General features: G+C 39.3%; 1 protein-coding gene across 9 annotated transcripts in view; it reads right to left on the bottom strand.

The window, feature by feature from the left end:
- Positions 1-26,442, bottom strand: part of ATP8B4 (ATPase phospholipid transporting 8B4 (putative)) — a 319,170-nt gene that overhangs the window by 181,469 nt on the left and 111,259 nt on the right. For all 9 annotated transcript variants that reach the window (XM_055279071.2, XM_055279077.2, XM_055279072.2 and 6 more), the window contains 2 exons: positions 25,410-25,508; positions 19,932-19,993 (listed from right to left, as the gene is read on the bottom strand). In XM_055279071.2, coding sequence (XP_055135046.2) covers positions 19,932-19,993; positions 25,410-25,508 — 161 coding nt within the window. The remainder of the gene's footprint in view (positions 1-19,931; positions 19,994-25,409; positions 25,509-26,442) is intronic.

The raw sequence follows: 26,442 nt of genomic DNA, 5'->3' as shown, positions 1-26,442 counted from the left end.
TTGACTAGGAAAGGGAACTCCCTGACCCCTTGTGCTTATCGAGTGAGGCAATGCCTCGCCCTGCTTCGGCTCGCACACAGTGCACTGCACCGACTGTCCTGCGCCCACTGTTCGGCACTCCCTAGTGAGATGAACCCGGTACCTCAGATGGAAATGCAGAAATCACCTGTCTTCTGCATCGCTCATGCTGGGAGCTGTAGACCGGAGCTGTTCCCATTCGGCCATCTTGGCTCCACCCCGAATCCGACTATTTTTTATTATTATGAAGCACCTCATTATAAGGATTGTACATTCTGATTTTGATTTCAAGTCTTCAAAAGAGCTATCTGCACTCACTTTCTCTGCTTTTTGACTGTCCATGCTTTCTCCAATCAGGATTTTGTCTCCATCCTTCCAACTGCAACCTCTCTGGTCATCCTGTATATTACTAAATCCAATGATCAGTTCTCAGTCTTCACTTTATTTATCACAGTTGGCCACCCCCTCTTTCTTCAAACTCTTTCTTTTTTTTAACTCCAGAACATCCAAGTAGTTTTCCTCTTATTTCATTAGTCACTGCTTCTCATACCCTTAGCCAGCCCTTTCTCTTTTGCCCATCTTCAAACTTTAGAGTACCTGAGAGCTAGAGTTCCTCTCTCCACTATGTGGGGCCCAGAATCTTCATCCAAGGTGGCCAAATGACTTTTTTTTTTTTTTTTAAACAGGGTCTCTGTGGCCCAGGCTGGAGTGCAGTGGCATGATCTCTGCTTGCTGCAGCCTTGAATTTCCAGCCATCAATCCTCCCTCCTCAGCCTCCTGAGTAGCTGGGACTGCAGATGCACACCACCATGCCTGGCTAATTTTTATATTTTTAGTAGAAATGGGGTTTTGCCCAGTTGCCCAGGTTGGTCTCAAACTTCTGCTCTCAAGTGATCTGCTTGTCTTGGCCTCCCAAAGTGCTGAGATTATAGGCATAAGCCACTGTAACAGGCCTTGGATGAGTTTTTGTTTTTTTTTTTTTTAGATGGAGTTTCTTTCTTGTTGCCCAGGCAGGATGGAGTACAATGGTGCAGTCTCGGCTCACTGCAACCTCCGCCTCCCAGGTTCAAGCGATTGTCCTGCCTCAGCCTCCCAAGCAGCTGGGATTACAGGCGCCCACCACCATGCCTGGCTAATTTTTTTATATTTTTAGTAGAGACAGGGTTTCACCATGTTGGCCAGGCTGGTCTCAAACTCCTCACCTCAGGTAATCTGCCTGCCTCAGCCTCCCAAAGTGTGATGACTTTTAAATTATATCTTCAGCCCACACCTCTCCCCTAAGCTTCAGTAATGCATTCCTCTACAGAATGACTAATATCTTGATAGAATTCTGGTTTCCTAGACCAGGCAGAAAACTACCACCACCACCACCACATGCTTCTTCCCCAGTTTTCTCCATCTTGGAACCTCAGCCAACAACTAGGTTTCCTTATGCCTCTCTTCATACCCACCCAGTACAGCAACATATTGCCTCTGCCCTCAAAATACATCTCAGTCTGTGGTTATTAGGTGATATTTATTAAGGAACTACTGCTATTTTGTCAAATGTAGTAATGGTAGTATGGCTAAATATATTTAAGTCCTTATATGTTCAAGATAAATACTAAAGTATTGATAGATAACAGAATATGACATATAGGATTTGCTTTTAAAATACCCCAGAAAATAATAAAAATGGATACAAAATAGCAAGAAGTATGCAAGTATACAAGAATAGCAAGTTGCTGCAGCTAAGTAATACATAGAAAAGGATTCATTGTACTGTTCTATTTGTGTGTGCATGTGCATGTGTGTCTGAAAATCCATGAGTGATGGTGATTATGATAGATAGATAGATAGATAGATAGATAGATAGATAGATAGATGATTCTACTTCTGTTTATGTCCTTCACTGCTAACACTCAAGTCCATGGCATCATCATCATACCTGGACAAGAGGAGAAAACAAAATTTGTCACCATCATTCTGCTCGTCTCTCTCTGCTGTCTACTGTCTACACAGAAGCCAGCGAAATCTTTTTATTGTTCATATAATTTTCCTGCTGAAAACCCTCCAGTGGCTTCTCATTACATTTAACATAAAATTGGAATTCTCTATCACTACCTCTAGGAATTGGCTCTTGCCAGCCCTTCAGCACTCCCCTTTATCACAATGCTCTAGCCACAGTAGACATCTTACTGTCAGGTTCATTTCCACCTTAGAGCTTTTATACTTGTTGTTTCTTCTACCCAAGATCTTGGCATGGCTAGCTGCCTCTCAGTTCAAATATTACCTCTTCAAGGGGCCTTCTCTGGTCACCCTCTTTAAAATCTCCCCATCTCCCATCCCATCACTCTCTATCCTATTCCCCTATTTTATTTTCTTTGTTGTACTTACAACTACTTGAAATCATACTATTTATTTACATTTTGCTTATTGTGCATCTTCCACACTAGAATGTTGTTCACTAGGGCAGGGATTTATCTAGCCTCCTCGTTTCCGTATCCTTAGTACATAGGAGAGTGCGTGGCACGTATTAGGGGCTCAATACATATTGGTGAATGAATATTTGAACAGATTAGCTATTTATGTGATCACTCATAATGTGTGCATAGCATATTTAGTTCTAGACCTGACATGAGTAGTAGTTTCACAAGGCTATGTCTCCTGGGAAGACCCTAAGAAAGTGTAACAAAGCTAATGACAAAGTATGGAAAGACGGTAAGGACAAGATGAATCATTGTAAGGCAAAGGATAATAGTTTAGACAATAAAAGAAATAAATAAAAACTTTTTTCCAAAAGAAAAAAGTGGAAACCAAAATTGCATATATTGCATGGGCTCTTTTGCATATATATGTATATTTGCCAAAAAAAAAATGCAACAACAGGGATAATACATTTCCCTAAAAAGTAGACATTTTTACTTTTCTGAGTTTTTCACATTTTTAGTTGATAAACTTTAGATAAAAACTCACTTCTCAGAAGCCTCCTTTGTTCCCCAGACTGGCCTAAGTACCCCTTCTTTAGTGCTTCCGTTGAGGTCCATCAACACATCCATCCTCCTATACGTTATATTGAAACTAAAAACTTGGTTGTCTCCCTCCCCTACAAACCGTGAGTTATGAAAACAGAAATGCTATGTTAATCATCTTTGGCACATGGGAGATACTTAATATTTGCAGAAATAAGATAGACCTAAAGATTCCTCTGGTTCAGAGCACCCATGCTATGTCTGCTCTTAACAATGCTGGGACAATAATTCAAATGACCCCAACAAAATTGGCTCTACTATTGAGGCTTATCACTTTTTGCAATTCAAGCCAATAGGATTAGAGTGTAAGCAGGAACTGCGACACCCTCCCCTGGCCCAACCTATGACATGAACTAGAGTGCCCCAAAAAATCCTCTATTTCCAGACCCGTCAGGTCTGGGTAAACCTGGCCTCTGGTGAAGGTCCTAAATCTGTTTCCCCATGCCCCATTGACCACAGTAAGTCCCTGGAACAGGGGAAAGCCTTGGACTCAGGGATGGTATATCAAATGGCAGTTCCATTTCTCATATTTTAGGAATGGGATGGATAAGAAAGACCTTCTAATGCAATCCCTTCATTATTCATTGGCACTACTCAAACCCCAAAGTCTCTAGGTTGTTTTTCTACTCCCTGGATATATTTATATGACAATTTTTTGCCTGGAGTAGACTCCATTTTTCTCTATTAGGAAGATGAAAACTTTCTGCCAGAAAGTTGCCCTTTTAATTACTTTCTGGAAAACACTCTAAGTTATGTGCTCCACCCAGCTCCAGGATGAAGATTTTCTGCTTAATAGCAATGACAGGCTGGCCTCATACTCCTCCAAGCCCTCTCTGCTTTCTAGCGATCAAGCGGTTTCAAGACCTTATGGTCTTATTTATAGTCTGTAAAAATATGTCTAAATGTATGTATAAGCAGTCTTCTCTCTTCTTAATCACAAGAGCCACTACCGGGAACGATATTTTCAATTTGGTTAATCAGGAGATTTCGTGCCAGGGATCGTGACCATAATTAGGTACATTTGGGTAAAACTTTTATTAGTTTGACATTATCAGTACCAGATTTGAAATTTAACACCAGCAAATCTGCAGGCCAATTATAAGCATTTATACCACAGTCCTTTGCATATTTGTTTGCATAAACTCTAATCCCTACATTTTTAGGCATCTATTACTCTAAAATGCTCCCTATTTAATAGGGCCTCTGTTGCTTATTGTTTTCCTATCATTCTTTTCATCTCAATTCCAGTGTTCTTTCTTCTTCATCCTTAGAAAGAGAGTAAGAAATGAGATACAGAGCAAAGACAAAATTTAGAATACAGGGAAAGCAAGAAAAAAGAATCTAAAGACAGCCACCAAAACAGAATGAAAGGTGTCCCTGGTAACCTAGTGTGGAAAGCATGACAGCATCTCTTCACCTCTGCACCCACAAAAAAATTGAGACCAAAGGCAAAAAAAAAAAAAAAAAGCCTTTTTAAACTATAATGAAGGATCAGGTGAAAAACAGAAAGCCTAATAAAGAAAATAGGACATAATGCTGAAACATATTTCTCAAAATGAGAAGTAAAACTCTAGTACATTAGTTATCTGATGGGGTGCAAATTAAGGAAGCCATGTACCTCTTCTCATTTTTTATTTGTCTTGTTCTTGTTGGCAAATTAGGTTCTATTATTTTTAAAAATATTAACATATTATCACTCAAGTTTCAAAGGAAGGATTAAATGAATAAAAGTAAATTCCCATAAAAGTTATGCATCTAGCAGTTTAGCTATGGTTCTGTCACCCCAAAACTTATTTCCAATAAAGCAAGCATTTGCAGAGCTGAGTTCTCACGGGGGTTAAGTCTGGATTTGTCCACCCTGGACAGATGGAGAGAGTAAACAGATTGTATGATAGAGGTAGGTAATTTCCAACAGATACTTAATAACTGAGCCTGGAAAGAAAAAACCCTCAGCTCTTCCCTTTTGGCAGAGCTTTAAATTTTTTTTCACATTTTGAAACTATTTACAGTTCATATGGTTTCCAGACCTACTCTCCAAAACCAAGGGCACCATTCCCTGCCTGGGTCTCTCAGCGCTCCACATGTGATTTCTCAGGCAGCCAGCCAGATGAGCATTTGATTTGAAAATGAAGCCTTAAATTTAGCAGTGTGAAAGGGGAAAGCATGTAAGAACACAAATGCCTGGAAAGGGGCAAGGTAACCAGATGAGGCCAGCTGGGTGAACACTCTTCGTCATCCAGGCAATTCAAAAAGTGCCGCTGTGAGGGAAATGTCCACTGCAAACCCCAGCAAGTGTATTTCTGCCTCTCCACTGGGTGTCTAGGGCTGCCTGTCACATTTTTGCTTGTCCAGCGTGCTGCAACCTGGGGGCAGCTGCGAATGAAACAGTAAGCATTGCTTCAAATCATATCTTGAGCTCTGCTAATTAAGAAATGAAGTCCAGGCAGACCTAAATCCTTCCCTTTCCTTAAGTGTCAGACACTGTCCCATACATGTTAATTTCCAGCAGTGCCCAAGAGACTCCCAGTAACACAGAACACTAGGGTAAAGATGGGCTTGGTATCCGAGGACCTCACACTCTCAAGTGCAATGATAGCCAGCAGCGATGTGCACAAATACACAATATATGAATACTTCTCCTTGCCCCATATTAGTTACAGGGAAGAAAAGAGGAGTCTAAAATATATTCTGCTTTAGCCCCAAGAGGCTTTATTTAATTCACTTTAGCTCATTTTGCCCACTATCATGTAATTATTGCGTATCAACTGCATGGGAATATGGAGATTGTCTCAGCTTCAAGTAAGTCACAGCAGTAATAGGGACAGACAGACAAGTATAGCAATTGGCAATTAGCCTCTCCCCATATCTATCTTTACCCCTCTGCATTAGCTTCTTCCCATGCAGCAGTTATGAGATTTTCCAAAGACAAACCCTTCCACACAATCCCTCTGTTATGAGGAAAAAGACCCAAACTCTTAATGTAGCCTTGAAGGCCCTGCAGAGTTTGGCGTCTGATGGCTTCTCCAGCCCTGTCTGCCCCTGCTCTTCTCTCCGCCTTATTCTCTGGACTTCTGCCCATCAGTCCCTCATAATCACCATCTTCCTTCCCATCCACAGGACCTTTGCACGTGATTTTCCCTCTGGAATTCTTCGCATCCCATTGCTGCCACTCCTATCACCACCTTTGCCGAGTTAACTCCTAGTCATCATTAAGTTTTCAGCTCAAACGTACTACTCCCTTAAAGAACCCATTCCTAAACTGCTTCACCTCACCTCTACCAACCCCCACAAAAAATATCTGTCTTTAGAACCACACTCTTTTCCTTAGCAGCATCTGCCTTGGTTTGTAATTATACACTACTTAGCATGGCTATTTTATTGTCTACTTCCCTGACCAGACACTAAGCTCTGTGACTGCAGAGAACGTGTCTGTTTGGGTTGACCTGCATTTGCAGAATCTAGCTCAATGCCTGGCACACAGGATTCACTCAATAAAGATTGACAAGTAAATGAAAGGTAAGGAGACCATTATGACACTATGTGTCGTGATATAATAGAGTGCTATTATCAAGACAAAGAAAGATGGTGGGAATATGATCAGGATATTACCCTAGTAGCCTCATGCTTTGAATTGTCTCCTGACACCTTTTGCTACAATTTCTTCCATCTGGAATACAATTTATCTCCACTGTTGGAAGACCCTATGATTAAAGTTCTTCTTCCTTACCTAATCCATTTTGTAACTTTCAGATCCTACTCTCCTATTCCACTGTCATCTCTACTACTATTACCATCAAATCCATCCTCAAACTTTCAATATTCCATTTTCTGTTAAATCTTTTTATCAGGTGGAGTCACTAACTTCCCTTCTTTGGCTCCTCACCATCACACCAAAGCTGAAGAGGATCACAGAGTCACTGTACTTAAAGCCTGAGAGGGACCTTGAAATATCTGGCCTAGTGGTACTCAAACTTCAACGTACATGATAATCCCATGAAGTGCTTATTAAAAATAGAGTCCTCAGTCCCAGACCCAAAAAGTTTGATTCAAGAGGTCTGGGAAAGAGCCCAGAAATCTGCACCTGGGTGATTCAGATGCAGGTGGTCCTCAGACCTCATGTGCGGAGGTACTGACCAGTGCTGTGATGCTTGCGGAGTCTCCTCAAGATCTACCACAAAGGGTGAGAGGGCAACCGAGAGCACCTGCTCTAAGCCACTGCACTATACATAAGATTTCATTTGAAAAGGGTTCTGCTTATTGGAAAAAGAAATGTTTGAAAATGACTGGTATCCAATATCTTTGTTTCATAGATGAGGAAACTCAAGTCCTCGGTCCTCAGTCATGTAGCCAATTCACGACAGAGCAGGACTGAACCTCAGCCTCCTGACACCAGGCTAGTGGACTTTTCCCAACACCTTCCTGCCTTGTGGGGTAGAAAGACAACAGAGGTTCTCACTGCTGTGTCGCCCAAGAGTCTTACAATGAGTAGCCTGCATATGAAGATGGTACTTGTGATGGACCACATTGCACCAGAGCACGTAGCTGGAGGGACAGGAGATGGTGGATTTGGGCTCGTTTTTCATCGAGCATATTCTTACCCTCGATCTTCAATAAGCCTGTAAAGACCTAGTCATCCTCTATGGCCTGACCTCTTCCCGGGTTCTCCAATGCTCTCCCCACCCTCTCACCCCACCATTCCATTAGCTCTTCAATGGCTGACCTTTGCTGGGGGGCCAATTCTATCAAGGGTTATTCTGAGACAATGAAATCCCTGCCACCAGCCTCCCAAAACTGGTATTAGCCATCCCCACCCCATATGTGTGCACCCAGAGCACCCAGTGCACCTGGAGCACCTCATACTTCCTTGCACCTACTGCTGTCAAATAAGAGTCTGTTTATTTGTCCATCTCTTCCTCTAGACCCCAGACTCCTTGAGGGCAGTGACATGGGTCCTAATAGTCCATGTGTCTGTAGCACCTGGCACAGTGGCTGGTACTCAGAAGTGTTATTTAAATATAGGATGGATGGGTGGGTGGGTGGGTGGATGGATGGATGGATAACATGAATCCCTGCTGCTATTCTCAATGTTCCTATAAAACCTCTATCATATCCCTGAGGAAGCCCTGGCACATGCTGATTGGCACTGAGCCAACTAGATTATCTGAATGAAATTCGTCCCCTGCTGCCAACAGAGCCCCTTAAGTCTCCTGCTGTTTGTGTGCTCTCCTCCATGAAGCCCTCTCCAAACTCAATTCCATTTCTCAATACTTAACTTTTTTTCTTGCCCCCTGCAACTCCATCATACTGGACTGAACACTGGACATTAAGCAAGTTTAAAATCCAGTAAGTGTTTATTGTGAAGGAATGCTAAGCTTATGGAAAATGTACTTTATTGCACCATAGACAGTAAGTTCTCACTTAACGTCGTGGCTAGGTCCTCGAAAACTATGATTTTAAGTGTAATGAAATGTAACAAAATCAAGTTTTTCCTCACCCGCACTATAATAAAATGACTTTGAACTCAACAACGTTATTTGAGGACCTACTGCATATTGTTTCACTTGAAGTCACAGTTTCCAAGAATCTATCAGCAATGTTAAGTGAGGACTTACTGTATTCTCCATTAGAAAATACCACCAACTTTCTTCACATCTTCAAAATCTATTCTTTCTCCATCATTAGAGTCCATTACCTTCCTTCTACAATACTCAGTATCACTCTCAATTATATTTCCCAGTCTTCTTCATCTCATAGCTCTTCCACAATGCCACTGCCAGAGTCTTCTTTCCATATGTTGATGACGATGTTACTTTTTAAAGCCCCCAAATTTCCCAGGCCCTTTTGAGTCCTTAGATCTAATTTAGAGATCATTACTCTTGCTTTCTATGCCGTCTGCCTCTATCTTTTCCTTTTCCTTCCAGTATTGCACATCTAATTCTTGTCAAAGATCAGTAAGTAGGGAGAATTAGAAAGTGCCTAACATGGAATAAGGAAATAGATCTCAGTTTTTTTAGAAAACTGGTCAAGTTTAAAAATGTTCCAGTGTTCCTGAGTTACAGCTTCAAAGCACCATTCCCAACTAGGCTCCCAAAACCTACCAAGGTTTTCTGCCACCGGGCATTGTTTCGTCTGCAGAGCCTGTATACTGACAAGAACTTTTGAGAGCTGCACATTCCTAATGAGATGAGTCATTTTGCTTATGCACCTTACCCAGAAATAAGAACAACAAAATGTGAGAGTATCCTGGCAATTCTACAGATAAACCTATCCTGTACCATATGCATATGATTGCATTATATTTGGGGAAAACACTATATCTTCTTAAATTCTGTATCCTCAGCATATAGTAGGTTGGTGCAAAAGTAATTGTGGAATAACTTTTACTTTTGCACCAACCTAATAGCATTCTGCCTGACACATAGTAGGCAGAGAATAAGTGTTTACTGAGTGAAAGAATGAACAAATGAATAAACATAGAACCTCTCAAGTAAAAGCTAAAAACTAGGGCTGCTATAACATGTCACCACAAACTATGTGGCTTAAAAGCAAATCATCACGAACCAACTGCTTTAAAACAACTTTGGCCGGGCGCAGTGGCTCACGCCTGTAATCCCAGCACTTTGGGAGGCCGAGGCAGGCAGATCATGAGGTCAGGAGATTGAGACCATCCTGGCCAACATGGTAAAACCCCGTCTCTACTAAAATACAAAAAATTAGCCAGGCTTGGTGGCACACGCCTGTAGTCCCAGCTACTCGGGAGGCTGAGGCAAGAGAATCGCTTGAACCCAGGAGGTGGAAGTTGCAGTGAGCCGAGATCACGCCACTGCACTCCAGCCTGGCAACAGAGCAAGACTCCGTCTAAAACAAAAATAAAAACAAACAAACAGAAAAAAACAGCAGAACTTTATTCTCTTGCAGCTCTTCAGGCAAGAATTCCACAATCAAAGTGTTAGCAAGGCTGTAAACCCTCTGGAGACTCTAAGGGAGAATCTGTTCCAGGCTTCTCTCCTAGCTTCTGATAGCTTCAAGCATTCCCTGGCTTGGGGCTATGTAATTCAAGTCTCTGCCTTCACCTGCACATAAGCTTCTTTTCTGTGTCTCTTCTTTCCTTCTCTTCTCTCATAAAGACACTGGTGGTTGGGTTTAGAGTCCATCCTAATCCAGGATGATCTTACCTCAAGATCTTTAATTTAATTATGTCTGCTAAGAGCCTTTTTCCAACTAAGATCATATTTACAGATTCTGTTGCAAATATCTTTGTACTATTTAACCATGACAGTAGGATGTAGTATAAAATAATCTCAATTATTGTTAAAAGGAATATTGTGTGGAGAAGCAGAGAGGAGGAAGAAAAGATGAAGGAGAGGGAACCATAAAATGCATCCACAAATTAATTGTAGTTAACTCTGATCTGGGTAGCAAGATCAAGGGTGATTTCTATGTTTTGTTTGTACTCTTCCAAGTTTTCTTAATTTACTACACACAGCAAAAACATCGTACACCAATTTAAAATGCATGGAAGAAATTAACCCATTGAAATATATCAGTAAGTGTAAAGCAAAATGCCCCTGTAGCAAAAATTTGCTGGGAGGAAAAATTGATGAGAAATAATCAACAAATGCTGTTAAAACGTTGGTTTGGTTTGGTATAGAAAACCTTTGAGCTCTGAATGAAACCAAATTTCTTCACTATAATATTTTGATCTCTTTTAGCTTTCAGATTTTAAGATCCTAAGAAAACTTTATATTTTTAAAATTAATGTTCTAACATCTCCAAGGCCTTTGTGGTTGAGGTTTGAGTTTTTTTTTTTTTTCCAAAAGAAATTCTGGATCTCCTCCCAATAACAACTGAGAAAAGATGCATAAACCTATTTTTTTTTTTTTATTATACTTTAGGGTTTTAGGGTACATGTGCACAATGTGCAGGTTTGTTACATATGTATCCATGTGCCATGTTGGTGTGCTGCACCCATTAATTCGTCATTTAGCATTAGGTGTATCTCCTAATGCTGTCCCTCCCCCCTCCCCCCACCCCACAACAGTCCCCGGAGTGTGATGTTCCCCTTCCTGTGTCCATGAGTTCTCATTGTTCAATTCCCACCTATGAGTGAGAACATGCGGTGTTTGGTTTTTTGTCCTTGCGATAGTTTACTGAGAATGATGTTTTCCAGTTTCATCCATGTCCCTACAAAGGACACGAACTCATCATTTTTTATGGCTGCATAGTATTCCATGGTGTATATGTGCCACATTTTCTTAATCCAGTCTATCGTTGTTGGACATTTGGGTTGGTTCCAACTCTTTGCTATTGTGAATAGTGCCGCAATAAAACAGAAAGAACAGAGTTCTAAATGGCACACAGAACTTGGTGTGTCTTTAACTTCCATTATCATCTAAGATAAATGCATTCTGTTTACAAAAGACCCTGCTATTCTGGTGATTTGCTGCAATAGATTTGAGTTCAGAGCTGAGGGAGAATCAAACTACTTTGTGTAATAAGGGGGAGATCAATTTGAGGGGCCCCAGACACCAAGACAGGGGAGACTGGAGCCAGCTACACTGCACACAGAATGGGGGAAGGAGACATTAAAAAGGCCAAAAACTGAGGAGAACTTTGGTGAAGAAAAATGTTGAAATGGGATTTCATGTTGCTGGCTAAGGAGTGTATGAAATAAACCCCCTCAATTTTCTCCCCCACAAATTCTTCAGTAAACTCTACCTTGCCCTCTAAGCCTTTTATGTGAGAGGGCTCTTTGAAGGAGCTTTAAGAAGAGAAAAAGAGAACAGCTAACATCTGGGTCACATAAACTTTAAAAAGAAATTAAGAGATGCCACTGGAAACCCATGTGCAGAGTTTTGAAAGTGTTATAATTTCCTCTTATTTCAAGATGTATCTCATTTGGAGAAATAGTCACCATTCAGAAATTCAACCCTTAAAAAATTGTATTCATGCAATATAATAACTGATTACAGTGGAAAATCATTTAAAAGAACTACAATAATGTCACAGCTCACATACAGAAACCAGCCCATTGGCAAAGGAACTCTTCCATCTGCAAAGCTGAGAACCAGAAACTGCCCAAGAAATGATCAATCCAAGACTTAAGAAGCTGAAATTAACTTATTGAAGGCAAAATTGTTTTGAAGCACTATTACTGTGAGTTGAATATTCATTTTTAAACCACTTCACTGAGTTCAAAAAGCACTGAGACCACTCTTGTTAGCTTGCTTTTGAACTCATTGTTATGGCTATCGCTGTTACACCCATAAAGGTGTGTTTTATTAATATTGTTTTTTAAAAAAAAATCAAGTTTTTCTCCTCAAAATCTCCTTTCAAATCTGCAAGTCTGTTCCTATAGACCCTAAATACCTTTCCCCTAGCCCCAGTGGTACCATCATAATGTATACGTAATCTGGGTGGGCTGGAGATAAAAGGCTCAGGTAATTGGTCCTGTGCCTTGTGTTTAACCACTCTAATTTCAAGCCCACAACTGAAATGGAATAACTGAATTGAGGGTACATCAATTCTCCCATGTGATCAACAAGATCCCACTCTCCCACTTACAAGACACACACAGGCACACTAAATGTGTGTCAGCTGCAAATACACTGAGTTCAATGATCTTTGGGTTTTTTTGTTGCAGGTGCTCAAATAGAAAAAGTAAGAGAATATTTAATAAGAGTAATAATTCACACTTACCCAAGACTGACATACTGGATAAAATCCAGCAGAAGGCCATATCATATATACCCACCCCCCTACCACCACCTTCCTGGGTAAGTTGTTTCCAAGAATATAGCAGCAAATTATAAATCTCTTGACCATAGGTCTACATGCCTCTAACCTGGAAGTACAAGGAAGGTGGGAACAGGTCCTTCCTAGCTGCCTGAAGGATCTGCTAGCCACCCCTCTGAATCAATACCCAAATTTGCTATCACGATGCTACAGACCAGAAGTACTACTTTATATACTTCACTTTTAAATGCTATATAGTTAATTATTGTAATATAAAACATATTCAAATTGTTTTAAATTGTTACTGTTTGGGGATTTACATGTATTATACTTTTTTGATTCAACAAATGTTTATTTTTTAAAATTTTACTTTAAGTTCTGGGATACGTGTGCAGGTTTGTTACATAGGCATACATGTGCCATTGTGGTCTGCTGCACCTATCAACCCGTCATCTAGGTTTTAAGCCCTGCATGCATTAGGTATTCGTCCTAATGCTCTCCCTCCCCTTGCCCCCCACCCCCCACTGACAGGCCGTAGTGTGTGATATTCCCCTCCCTATGTCCACGTGTTCTCATTGTTCAACTCCCACTTATGAATGAGAACATGTGGTGTTTGGTTTTGTGTTCCTGTGTTAGTTTGCTGAGAATAATGGCTTCCAGCTTCATCCATGTCCCTACAAAGGATATGAACTCATTCTTTTTTATGGCTGCATAGTATTCCACGGTGTATATGTGCCATATTTTCTTTATCCAGTCTATCATTGATGGGCATTTGGGTTGGTTCTAAGTTTTTGCTACTGTAAATAGTGCTGCAATAAACATACGTGTGCATGTGCCTTTAGGGTAGAATGACTTATAATACTTTGGGTAAATATCCAGTAATGGAATTGCTGGGTCAAATGGTATTTCTGGTTCTAGATCAAGAAAGATCAAGAAATTATATTTTAAAATTGAAAACAAATTAAACATCCAAACAACAGAGAAATGGTATGTGAATTGTGAGATATGCACTGGATAGAATGTTATGTAGCCCCTAAAAATTGTATGTATAAAGAAATAAGAAATCATAATGATATGACGTAAAGTAAAAGCAGAAGGATAAAAACGTAAATACATAATTATAAGAAATCTTGACACAGAAAAAAAGACAGAGAGGAAATATAAGAAAATAGTAACAATAATTACTTTGGATAGTGGAAGAATGAATGTTATTTTCTTCCATCCACTTTTTCTTGTTTTCCAAATTTCTCTTAATGAATATATGCTGCTTTTATAAAGGAAAAAAAAATACACCAAAGAAAAAACAAAACAGAATTTTAAATCCTAATATCTAACGAGTCATCACCCAATTAAACTAGAAAAGTTGATTAAATAAGTTGTTCCTATTGAAAGAGTATGTTTGTTCACATAATTATGCAGCATCTAGAAATACCAGACTTGGAAAGTGCAGAGACAATACTCTGCAGTAGTAAAAGAAAGCTCCTTCCTTTCCCCATAATACACACAGTTTCCAAAATGAATAAGATTGATGGAAACAGGCCTATGAGAGCTTCAGAAATTTAAGCAAAATTTACCAATGCCCAGGAAAGTATAAAGTAGAATGTTGCACAAAAAGCTTACAGCCAAGTACAATTTAAAATCTAAAAGTGTCAGGGAAATATCCCGACTAAATGAAGGGTAATTGCACTGAAGCACCTGATCTCAGACTGTTCTAATGCAAAATCTTAAGTTTAGAAGATGCTGGAGAAGTAAAAATGTTAAGGAGTGACACGGACTCTATTTGTTAATAATGACACAAAGAAGGGATGCTAGCAGCCTGGAAGAATGAACGGATAATCCTCGGCTTTTTAAAATATTTATTATGTGAAAAACTATGCTTACCATCTTATTTTTTAATAATTTAACTTTTATTTTAGATTCAGGGGACACATGTGCAGGATTGTTACCTGGGAATATTGTGTGATGCTGAGGTTTGGGATACAAATGATCCTACCACCCAGGTAGTGAGCATAGTACTCAATAGGTAGTTTTCCAATCCCTGTCCTGCTCCCCTTCTCCCTTCTCTAGTAGTTCACAATGTTTATTGTTCCTATCTTTATATCCATGTGTACTTGATAACTAGCCCCCCACTTATAAGTGAGAACATGTAGTATTTGGTTTTCTGTTCCTGTGTTAATTTACTTAGGATAATACCCTCCAGCGGCATCCGTGTTGCTGCAGAGAACATGATTTTGTTCTTTTTTATGGCTATGTAGTATTCCATGGTGTATATATACCACATTTTCTTCATCCAGTCCATTATTGATGGGCATTTAGGAAGATTCCATGTCTTTGCTATTGTGAACAGTGCTGCAATGAGCATATGTGTGCATGTATCTTTATGGTAGAATGATTTATTTTCCACTGGATGTATATTCAGTAATGAAATTGCTGGGTCAAATAGTAGTCCTGTTTTAGGTTCTTTGAGAAATATCCACACTGCTTTCCACAGTGGCTGAGCAATTTACATTCCCACCAATGGTGTACAGATGCTTGCCATTTTGGATTAAATGGAATTCCTTTCCTTGAGTGTTTTTTTTTTGTTTTTTTTAGATAGAGTTTCACTCTTGTCGCCTAGGCTGGAGTGCAATGGCATGATCTCGGCTCACTGCAACCTCCCCGTCCAGGTTCAAATGATTCTCCTGCCTCATCCTTCTGGGTAGCTGGGATTACCAGTGCCTGCCACCATGCCCAGCTAATTTTTGTATTTTTAGTAGAGATGGGGTTTCACCATGTTGGTCAAGCTGGTCTCGAACCCCTGCCCTCAGGTTATCCACCTTCTCCGCCTCCCAAAGTGCTGGGATTACAGGCATGAGCCACCACACCCGGCCATTGAGTGTCTTTTAAAATTAGACATAAAATAGAAGTATAAACAGACAGATATGGGTAAAGACATGGCTTCAATTAGAGGTTCTCAAACCTGTCTGTACATTAGACTCATCTTGGAAACTTTAAGAAACACCAGGGCCTCATCCCCAAGACCCTCATTTAATTGCTCTGGGCTGTAAATGGGATGTGGATATTTTTTAACTCCTCCAAGTGATTCTAATGTGATGTCCAGTTTGAGGAGCATGTGATTAGGTGACCTCTGCAGGAACTTTCAGGATCCCTCTCACTTGCCCCACACCTGCCCAGCTGCTCCCATGGTGGCCAGGAATAGTTAGCATGACTTGAGGAAACATCCTCTTATGAAACATTTAAGTATGTATTGGTACTCGCAGACTCGCCAACAGTATCTTGTAGCCTAGGGCTGAGAATGTGCATTTCTTGTGCAGCAGTCACATTAACTTCTACAATAAGGAATCATGCCACCACTACTTACTTTTAAAACAAAAGTCATCAAAAGATTTTACCAAAAGCTAATACAACACCCATTTCTTAAGCACTTTCACATATTACAACAGTTTGTAAAGGCAGAAGATTTGTCCTGATTTGAAAGGAATAAAGTAAGAAAACAAAAAAAGTGAAATTGTAGAGGAAGGCTAGAAGGGAAGGGTTTCACTTCCATAATTATATCGTGGCTGAGGTTTACACTATAATTCACTTGGTGCTTAGAATGTTATGAGTAATGCTCCAAGCACTGAAAGTGTGGATGTATGTGTGTACTTACATATGCATATTAACATATAGGTAAACTACATATATATTACATAATGATGTTTATATGTATATGATTGTATACAAAGCCCTTCAAACATAAAATAAATAGAGAAGACTTGATCAGACCACAAAGTCCACACTTGACACATTGCATCATGAATGAATAGAACTCTAATGTAGACTCTTACCTGCCATGAAACCCTGGGCTAGTCATCCCTTCTGGGCCTTAATCTCCTCATCTTTAAAATTGGGGCACTATTACCCACACCTTAGGGTTTTATGAGACTTAAGCATGGGAGCACTGGGGCCCACACATAGTAGTTGCTCAATAAACATGCTGAATCTGAATGTAGCTACCCACTATCCTGGCTCCTGAGCACAGGAGAAGGGGTACCTGAAGCCCGGAAGTAAAATCAATTGCCCAAAGTCACACAATAATCACTTACAATGACCCAGGTTTCCTGACTGCTACTTTTCATCCCACTTTCTTCTCTTTAGTGTCCTCCTCTCCAAAGCTGACTATGCCCTGCCTCCTTCCAGGACATGCCAATGGCTCCTGCCCTAGTTTGAAGACCCTAAGTCCAAGACCTTCTGCCAGGAATACACAAGGGAAGCCACAAGCACCTGGCAGTGCCCAACCCAATGTGACACCCACCCCAGCAACACCTGGACTCCCAGAGCCCAGATCCCCTCCAGCCATTTTACTTTATTCCTGAATTGTGGCCCACAGATGCCAAGGATAGGGCCAAAACGCTTTGTAAATATTTTCTCTTAATATTGCCATGGGCTTAATTATGCATTAACTACTATCTTACACCTGCTTCCCTGGAAGCAGATCCTGAGATGAGTATTCACATGCAAGTGGTTCATTAAGAAAGTACTTCTAGGAGAAACTGGGAAGGGAGATGAGAAGCAACAAAGGAAAGGGGAAGAAGCCAAGCAAGAGCGTGATTGCAGGCAAGTCCTGTCCTCAGCCCGAGCTCGAGGGGCACTCAGGAGTGCAAGTTACACCTCAGTGTTTGTCCAACCTGAGGCAGGAGAGCTGCTGTTTCACGCTCCTGCCCCAATTGGTCACTGGGTCCAATATCCCAAGAGCCAAGCCATGAAGAAAGTGGCAGGTGCAAGCTCTTAGAAGTGATGTGCATGGGTGCTTGGGGATGAGCACAAGAAGACAAGGAGATCTGGGCAGAACCCCAACAGCATCCTCCATAACCACCAACTCCACAGGACTCAACATTCCTTGTACTAGCTCAGACCTAAGCCCATTTGATTTCCCCAATATCTAAAAATCCAAAAAGTGAAAAGCCAGTCTCCACAGCCTGAGCACATTCTACAGAAACTACCATCCTATGCACTGGAATTGGCTAATGATGAGATTTAGCAAAATTTAACAGGACAAGCCCGTCTTGCAGGTTGCCCTCTCTGCAAGGACTTGTTACAGCTTAGTTTGAAAATTCAACAGATACTGTGGTAGGCTCAAGGGATACAAACACAATCAAGAGAGAGGACCCCTATCCTAGAGGAGCTCAAGGTTGTGGATAATCTCTCAAATGGACATTTTTGCCTGATTTTTCACTGAATCCTAAAAAATACTCCATTCCATTCTCAATGATAGATGATTCTCCCTTCAACTTTACAGGATTGGCAACAATGCTTTTCAATACATCATGCCATATTGAGTTACAAAGAGATACTATCTCACAAGGAATTAACAAAAAGCTAAATAAAACCACAAGAAAGTAACACTAACACTATTTCAAATGATAATGATAACGATAGTCACCACGTGTGGGAGACATATAGTCATCAAATTTCTGAATATCTAAGTTATTGGATTAATCCCATGGCCTCCAAATAGAGGCCCCAACATCTATCACAATCCAGGTATTTTGACTGGTAATTTGAGAGACATTAAAAGATATGCTAGCGTTATTAGTTCAAATTCACTATGTAAGTGTATTTACTTTTAACACACTTTATGTGAGGTGAGACTTCAAAGTAATGAGACTGATGACTAGATGTTCCTTGGGAAACGAATGTATTAACATCAGATCTAATACGCAGTCAGAACTTTCAGACTTGAGAAAATCAAGATATGCAATAGTACTACCCAAAACCACGCATACTCTGTCTTATAAAGAGCCTTTTAAAGAAGTAACAAGAATACATGGAGAATGCTAACAACATACAAGACACTGGGCCAAGCATTTTACAGAACTCCTCTAACCTTCACAGCAACTCCATCCATGGGAGAGAACACATTATAACCCCACCTTACAGAGGAGAAATCCAGTGCTTACAGATATTAAAAACTTCCCCAAGACCACAGAATTATTCAGAGTAGGACAAAACTCATACTTAAGTCTCTCCGTGCAAAATGCATACTTTTAACACCACATTGTGGTGGCAATGATTCAAAACCAGCTAACCTGGAATTGAACCATGGGGGTCCAGGCACGTTTTTGGCTTATCCGTGTCACACCAGGATCACACTTTCCAAGGCTCTGTCTCTACAACTATGGTTTTAGCTTAAGATCATTTTTCTTCACTGTCCTTTTTACACCATTTTCTAAAACAAGCCAAAAGAAAAACTGTAGGTATTCATTATGTTATTGCAATCAGTCAATATTTTAGTTATAGAGATTACTTCAATATCACCATGTATTGCCTAAGCAACCTAGCCCCTCTTGATATCTTTAGCATTTTCCCTCACATATGGCTAATTCATTTTGTGATTTTCTCTTTAAAAATTACATTCTTCACAGTATCCAAATGATTCAAAATCATTGCCTAATGTGATTGACTGCCAGATTTAAGTACATCATTAAAATTTACTTTGCCACATGTTATCATTAGCAAAAAAATAAGGAGGGCGGGACAGCGAAAAAGAGAGTAAGAAATGATGGAAAGAAGTTTTAAAACTACCTCTGCTAAGTTTTCTGGAGGTGTTTTTGCTGTCGTTTGTGTATAAATGCATGTGTTTTTAAAGCATTTCTGATTCTAGCACTGTTCTCACAAATGCTTTTTCTTCATTGATGGATGAATACAAAAGCAATGAAAAAATTGTATTATGGTAGACGGCCCATGTATATTCCACTATCAAGTAAATACAAAATTCTTATCACTATCACTTGATACAGTAATGGGTCAGAAGTCTGTCTAGCAATATTCCCCAGAAATTACCAAATTAAATAATTCACACACTCATGGAACATCTACCACATACAAAACCCCATATGTACCAATTCTAAATAGTATTGGATCTAGAAATGGAAAGTGACAAAGATGTGTCTGTGTTCCATAAAAGGTACTCCAAAGGAATCTGAAGTCAAAGTTGAGTGAGTAGCACAAGCATTTGCGGAACATAAAAGAGAGCCATGAAGATAAAATGGAATCAAAGTTCAATTTTTAATAAATTAAAGGGAAAAAAGAATCATGTATCTAATTAAAAGAGAAAGCCACCAATCATCAAGAGCTGTTTCAGGGTCCTAGAAATTTTCAGAATAACCCACAGAATGTATTTCTTACTTGCTGTTGATGAGCACTTCAGACTGCCGATTATTCACTTGATTATCACTCTTGTGGCGAAACTGAAAAATCAAAGTGTTTGTGAGAAAACACATTACAAGGTACTTTGTCAGCCCAAAGAAGCACACTGGCAATACTTTGAGTTCATCCATTTAAACAGTGTTGTCACTGGTCTAAGATGACACTGTTTGGGCTTACTGTGAACCCAGCTCTACATGTTCTAAATCTAAATCAAAACCCTTCTCACTACATTACACTCTGGATGTCACCAATGAAACAACAAGGCTAGCCACTACTCTTCCAATCTCCACATGTTTAGTTGCTTCTAAGAAGACAAAATGCTCTCTACTGTACCTTATAGTCCCAGAGAAAACCATGTATTAATTTTGATGTCTTTAACAAGGAACGGGGCTTCCATTTCTCTCCCATGTGTACTGAATGCTTTGTTAGAACATCATTCTTTCTGTTTTATGGATTTCTTTGAAGTCAAGAAGTTACTTGTAACAACATGAATTTTTATTCTCCAGAAATTCTAATTGTTAACAGTGATCTTATGAAGTACTGAGCATTTAAAACAAAAATTAGAATCCAATACTGAAACACATTTGGTGTAGATTTGTGATTTATGTCCAAATGGTTGTATTTCTTATTGTTTACTCCAGTAATGTAAGCATCTTATATAGCTTGAAAGAATCTCAATATTAAGAGCTTTCTACTAGGCTCATAAATTAGCAGTCATTCAGGTAAGTCTTTCTATGTGAAATGTCAAGATCAGATAGTAATAGTAGGCTATCAGAGAAAAAAAGGTAATATAGAGAAAATGGTAATACCATTAGTAATAGGATATAATATAGTTATTTCAGCAAATTAGCCTACATGCACAGATGAATAGGGGTAGTCTTTTCAGGAGACAGAAACTTCAATTTCATAGATTTTAATCATCAGAATGTTTTCTTTTTTTCTTAAATACAAAATGTTGTGTCAAAATCACAAAATATAAAATGCTTCAACCAGCCCTTTTCCTTTTTCTACAGCCTTCCCAAATCCATCCCAATCTTTCTATTATGCTATGCCCAGTACATACAATTACTCAGAATAGCAGGTATAAGTTAATAGATATTACCAGTAAAAATAAGAAAACAAAGCTATTTAGCATTTGTTAACATAAAAATAGTTTATAATATTGGTAAAGGAGTAAATTAAGTCATGTCACCCATTGACATGAAAACTTCTTCCTACGAGTAGAACAATAGAAATGGAAATATTATTTGATCTGAGTGCACAATTTGGAGGGGTTGCTGAATATTCTCTCCTCCACCATATCTACGCAGCATTCTTCTCCACTCTGCCCTGTGCCATGAAAAGCTGGGCTCTGTGGTCCTTGCCCTGTGGCTTCTGGTAAGATTTGGCCAACAGATAGTACTGGCAGAAGATTCGAGTCAGAGAAGAGTGAAATGAAGGAATTTATCCCCTGGCTTTCTTCTAGCTGGGTTAGTAATGGCTGCTTCCACAAATAGCCACAGCTGCTACAAACAGGCCTCAACTACATCTCCAGGTCTGGTCACTCCTTCATTCCTTTGCCTCTTCAGGTCTAGTAGTATTGCCAACCATGTTGCTGCCATAGCTACTTTTCCTTGCCCACACCCTTTGTAAATTATCCCATCATTATAAAACTCTCCAATCCACTCAATTTCAGGGTGACCTCTGTGTTTTGCCAAGACCCTGACTGGTGAAGGTGTCCAGTTAATGAACTGGCACATAACATCACAAAAGGTGAAAGCACATTCAAGCTTTAACTGCAATGGAATCAAAAGGAGACTTTTTTGTTTAGTCATGTAAATCCCTAAATTGACTAGCTGAACATCACAGAAAAAGACCAGTCAGCTCATCCCCCAAAAGCTGAGCAGCTCACTTTCGGGGAGATGCAACCACTGCTACTTCTGCTCAGGTTTTACCAAGAGGACTTGATATTGGAGTAGATGGAGTCTGGAAGGATTAGAAATGGTAGTTTCAAGCCCAGCCTGACTCTTATTGACAATTTCTCCTCTAGAAATAAATATGAAGTCTCAGAGGGGAACTTCCACAGGAAAGAAAGGGAGTAGAGGGCTAGCATTCATTGTGTACTCCCTGTGAGCTAGGTTCTATACCCGATGCTTTACACATATCTCATTCTGTCTTCCCAACAGCGCTGGTGTCATTGGCCATGTTATACAGAAAAGGAAAGGTTCAAGAAGTTAAGTCATTTGCCTCATGTCAAACTGTTAGTACATGGTAGGGTAAAGTGGTAGGGTAGTAAGGTATCTTTCTCCAAAGCCAATATTCTTTCTACTCTACCATTTATTCCTCTATGAAGTGTGACTATAATGAAGACCTTTAAGGCCAATATGTAGGAACTCATGCATCTAAATGAGTACCATTTCCCTGAATAATCAGATAACATGGAAAAACCACACATTTACTCCAAAGATGCCATTGCTCAAATGATTGTTGAAATTTCCTCTCTTAGAATTACCTCTGGAGCTCATAGCCCATTCTTCAGAATGTTCTCTATCCTTTGAGAATTGAGCTCTATGTCCTTTGAAAAGACATAATGAGATGTCTCATGTTTTGAAATATATGAAAGCCATTCTTAGAAAGCATGTCTGGTTGATAAGGTTTTTGATTAGGCTGAGAAGTAGCATTTGTTTCCAAAGCTGTGAAGCCATTAAGTCATAAGACCACCTTGTACACTGACCTTCAGAAGACAATTCTATAAGAAGAGATCCCAAAGTACCTTGAACAATGGCAACCTCACAGGAATCAGTAAACTCCAGGAACATCCCAAGCTAACCATTTTAATGTGATATTACTCATCAGTGTGGATGGATCCTATGTGTTTGTTAAAAATCCGGGGCCAGGCACGGTGGCTCACGCCTGTAAATCCAGGACTTTGGGAAGCCAAGGCAGGCAGATCATGAGGTCAGATCGAGACCATCTTGGCTAACACGGAGAAACCCCATCTCTACTAAAAATACAAAAAATTAGCCAGGTGTAGTGGTGCATGCCTATAGTCCCAGCTACTCAGGAGGCTGAGGCAGGAGAATTGCTTGAAGCCAGGAGGCAGAGGTTGCAGTGAGCCAAGATTGCACCACTGCACTCCAGCTTGGATGACAGAGCAAGACTCCGTCTCAAAACAAACAAACAAAAAAAATCCAACACAGTAAAATCCCATCTCTGCTAAAACACAAAAAATTAGCCAGGCATGGCAGCGTACACCTGTAGTCCCAGCTACTCAGGAGGCTGAGGCAGGAGAATTGCTTGAACCCACGAGGTGGAAGTTGCAGTGAGCCGAGATCATGCCACTGCACTCCAGCCTGGGTGACAGAGTGAGACTCTGTCTTAAAAAAAAACTAACCTCAAAGGTTATAGTCAAAATATGAACCATGAAATAGGCTAGAAATTTCATTAAGAAGTGAAGAGTTATATCCTGTGTATTCTTTAAAAAATGATATATGAAGACATATGCATTATTTCTGTGTGTGTGTGCTCTTTTAAAATGACTTGCATCAAATTATTGTTTATCAAAAAATTATATGTAAGATAACTATGAGGAAATATCACATGAACCAACTTGATAAGTACAAATCTTCCCATATGTCTTTACCATACTCAACTACTCTTAGCAGGGGTGGGTTCCCACTTTCTCCATAATGTCTTCCCTAATTCCCTTTCACACATCCCACCTCTGTTATCAATCTAGCTACTGAAGGTCATCTTCCCTATTCAAAGAATCAAAGCACTTTGGTTCTTTTAAATTATGAATTTCACACCATTTTTATCTCATATTATTGTTGTTCATGTACATGACCCATCTCCCTCTACTGAATGTTAAGTTTTTTTTTTAACTTCTGTTTCTGTGTCTCTTTCATTTTTGCATTCTCCATATAGCTTAGCACAGAGGGGTGTAGTGAGTAAGTGCCAGTGTTCTGAAGTCAGATTGCTTGAGATAGACTATTACAGACTAAAACAACCATGAAAAAGTATGTCTGTTAAGCCAATAATAAAGATAAAATGGAATCACAAAAAACACTCAGTTTATCTAAAAGTAGGCAGAGAAAAATAGAACAAAGAGCCAATGGGGCATATAGAAAGCAACAGCAAGATGACAGATGGCCTAACCATAATGATAATTATATTAAACATAAATGGGTTAAATATTCCAATTGAAAGGTAGAGATTTTCAGATTTTGTTAAAAATTATTAGCCTACTATATATGCTGTCTACAAGAAAACCATTTTAAAGATACAAATAGGTTAAAAATAGGCAACAGGAAATATGGGTGTGAGCTCAGAGGAGTGACTAGGGCTAGGAATATAAACCTGTAACTCATTGGCATAGACAGTTATTGAGGGGGCACATGCAATCACTCAGGATGAAAATATAATTTGTCTGGATTTAGAATGTTTGGTTTTCCCAAGACTATGTTTTGTCTTTGAGTGAGAATGACTTCCTTTGGGTTATGCAGACTTTAAAATTCTCTATTGCCTTATATCTGACTTATTTACATTAGTTTCCCGACTTTTGAAGCTACAGTTGACCCTTGAACAATATAAATTTGAACTGCACAGGTCCACTTATACACAGATTTTTTTTCTCTAAAGGCTACATTGAGTGTGCCTGCTCTCTTGCTTCCCCTTCCTCTGCTTCTGCAACCCCTGAGACAGTAAAACCTCTTCCTCTTCCTCCTCAGCCTACTAAACATGACTATGACAAGAATGAAAACCTTCATAATGATCTACTTCCACTTAATTAATAGCATATATATTTTCTCTTCTTTATAATTTTCTTAATAACATTTTCTTTTCTCTAGCTTACTTTATTGTAAGAATACAGTGTATAATAAATATAACATACATAATATGTGTTAATCAACTGTTTATGTTATTGGTAAGGCTTCTGGCCAACAATAGGCTATTAGTAAAGTTTTGAGGGAGTCAAAAGTTATACATGAATTTTTGACTGTACAGGGAGTTGGTGTTCCTAACCCCCACATCATTTAAGGATCAACTATATTTGACTTTGTAACTCCTAAAATAAAGACAAGAATGTATAAGGATACCTAATATTTACCAACTCTCAAACCTTAAACAAAAACTTGATAAAGAATAAGTAACACTTCACTGAGTGAATGCAGGTTGATTTCCAATTCTGCTCTTCCACAAATTGGTTGTATTATGAGCAAATCACTAGCTCTTTTGGGCTTTAGTTTTCTCATCTATAAAAGGAGAAAGTGAATCTAGTTACTGAAGCCCTCTTGCTTTTAAATAGGCTCTGGTTTTACAGCACCTGTATTAATCATCAAACAAATAGCAAAATAGCTTTATATGATATTGACCAAAATAACTTCATTCAAAATTTCAAATGTATCTTCATTATCTATTTCTGAGAAGCCACAACTGAAATTGAGACCTCAAGAACGCTCAAGAGCAAGTACTCACATAGTCGTCTGTGGCATCTTTGACAGCTGTCATAGTTATCACCAGGACCAAAGGCACAATGGTGGTAAACCAGGTCAAGGAGGAAATTTCTGGAATTAGCTGAAACAAACATTCCAAATAGTTTAGGGCTTTTAAAGTTAGAAAACATATCTTCCAAATTGTGTCATTTAATTTTAAATTAATGGGGTTATATTGACTTATTTGTACAAATGGAGAATGACTTTCAATAATTTAGGTGTTTGTATTTGGTTATAAGACACATAGAGTAGAAGTATTATTGAACTTGTTTTCAAACTACATAACCAAAAACTGAAATTTTTATAGCAAGGAAGAAGCTTCTTGAAATCTCTTACAGATGATCACTTTCTCCAATATGTTAAATTTCACCCATCTTTTTCTGCTTTTCATCTCAACTTTTAACAATTTTACCAACTCCTCTTTTTACCAATTCCCAAAGAGAGATTGTTTGAACATCTGCCTTGCACCAGACACTGTGCCAGGTACTTTCCATTTATTATATCATTCAATCCTCGGAAAAGTTCATTGAGTTAGAGTCCTACTAACATTGTTTTTGTATAATCCCAGAAGGTTTGTATTCCACATAAATAGTACCCCCAGTACACAACACAGAATACTACATTATGAATGGTGACCAGGAGTCAGGAAATGTTGCAGACCTGGGTATCATGTCCCCATTTTATAAATGAAGAATCTAAGAGGTCATGCAACTGGGCCAAGATCACATACTGTTAAAATTTGAAAGTAGGTCTCTTGCACTCCAAGCCCTGTTCCCTTGTGCCTATACCTCCAAAGCCACCCACATAAGAGAGACATAGTGACAGTGGACATAAATCTCTTAGACAGGTGGTTTTCAAATGGGATTCATTTGAAAATCTGCTGCTTCAGGGCCATCAGGCAGGAAAGGATGGGGTAGAGACGGTCAGTGGCTAAAGATCAGGCCCCATCAAAACAACTCTAAATCAATTTTATATAGTAGCTTCCATGTAAGATTTTTTTAAAAAAAACTCTAAAA

Source organism: Symphalangus syndactylus, chromosome 5 (genome assembly GCF_028878055.3).
Source record: "Symphalangus syndactylus isolate Jambi chromosome 5, NHGRI_mSymSyn1-v2.1_pri, whole genome shotgun sequence".
In the NCBI taxonomy this organism is placed as follows: domain Eukaryota; kingdom Metazoa; phylum Chordata; class Mammalia; order Primates; family Hylobatidae; genus Symphalangus; species Symphalangus syndactylus.
Note: the sequence above shows the minus strand (reverse complement) of the source record. Positions and strands in the feature narration are given on the sequence as shown.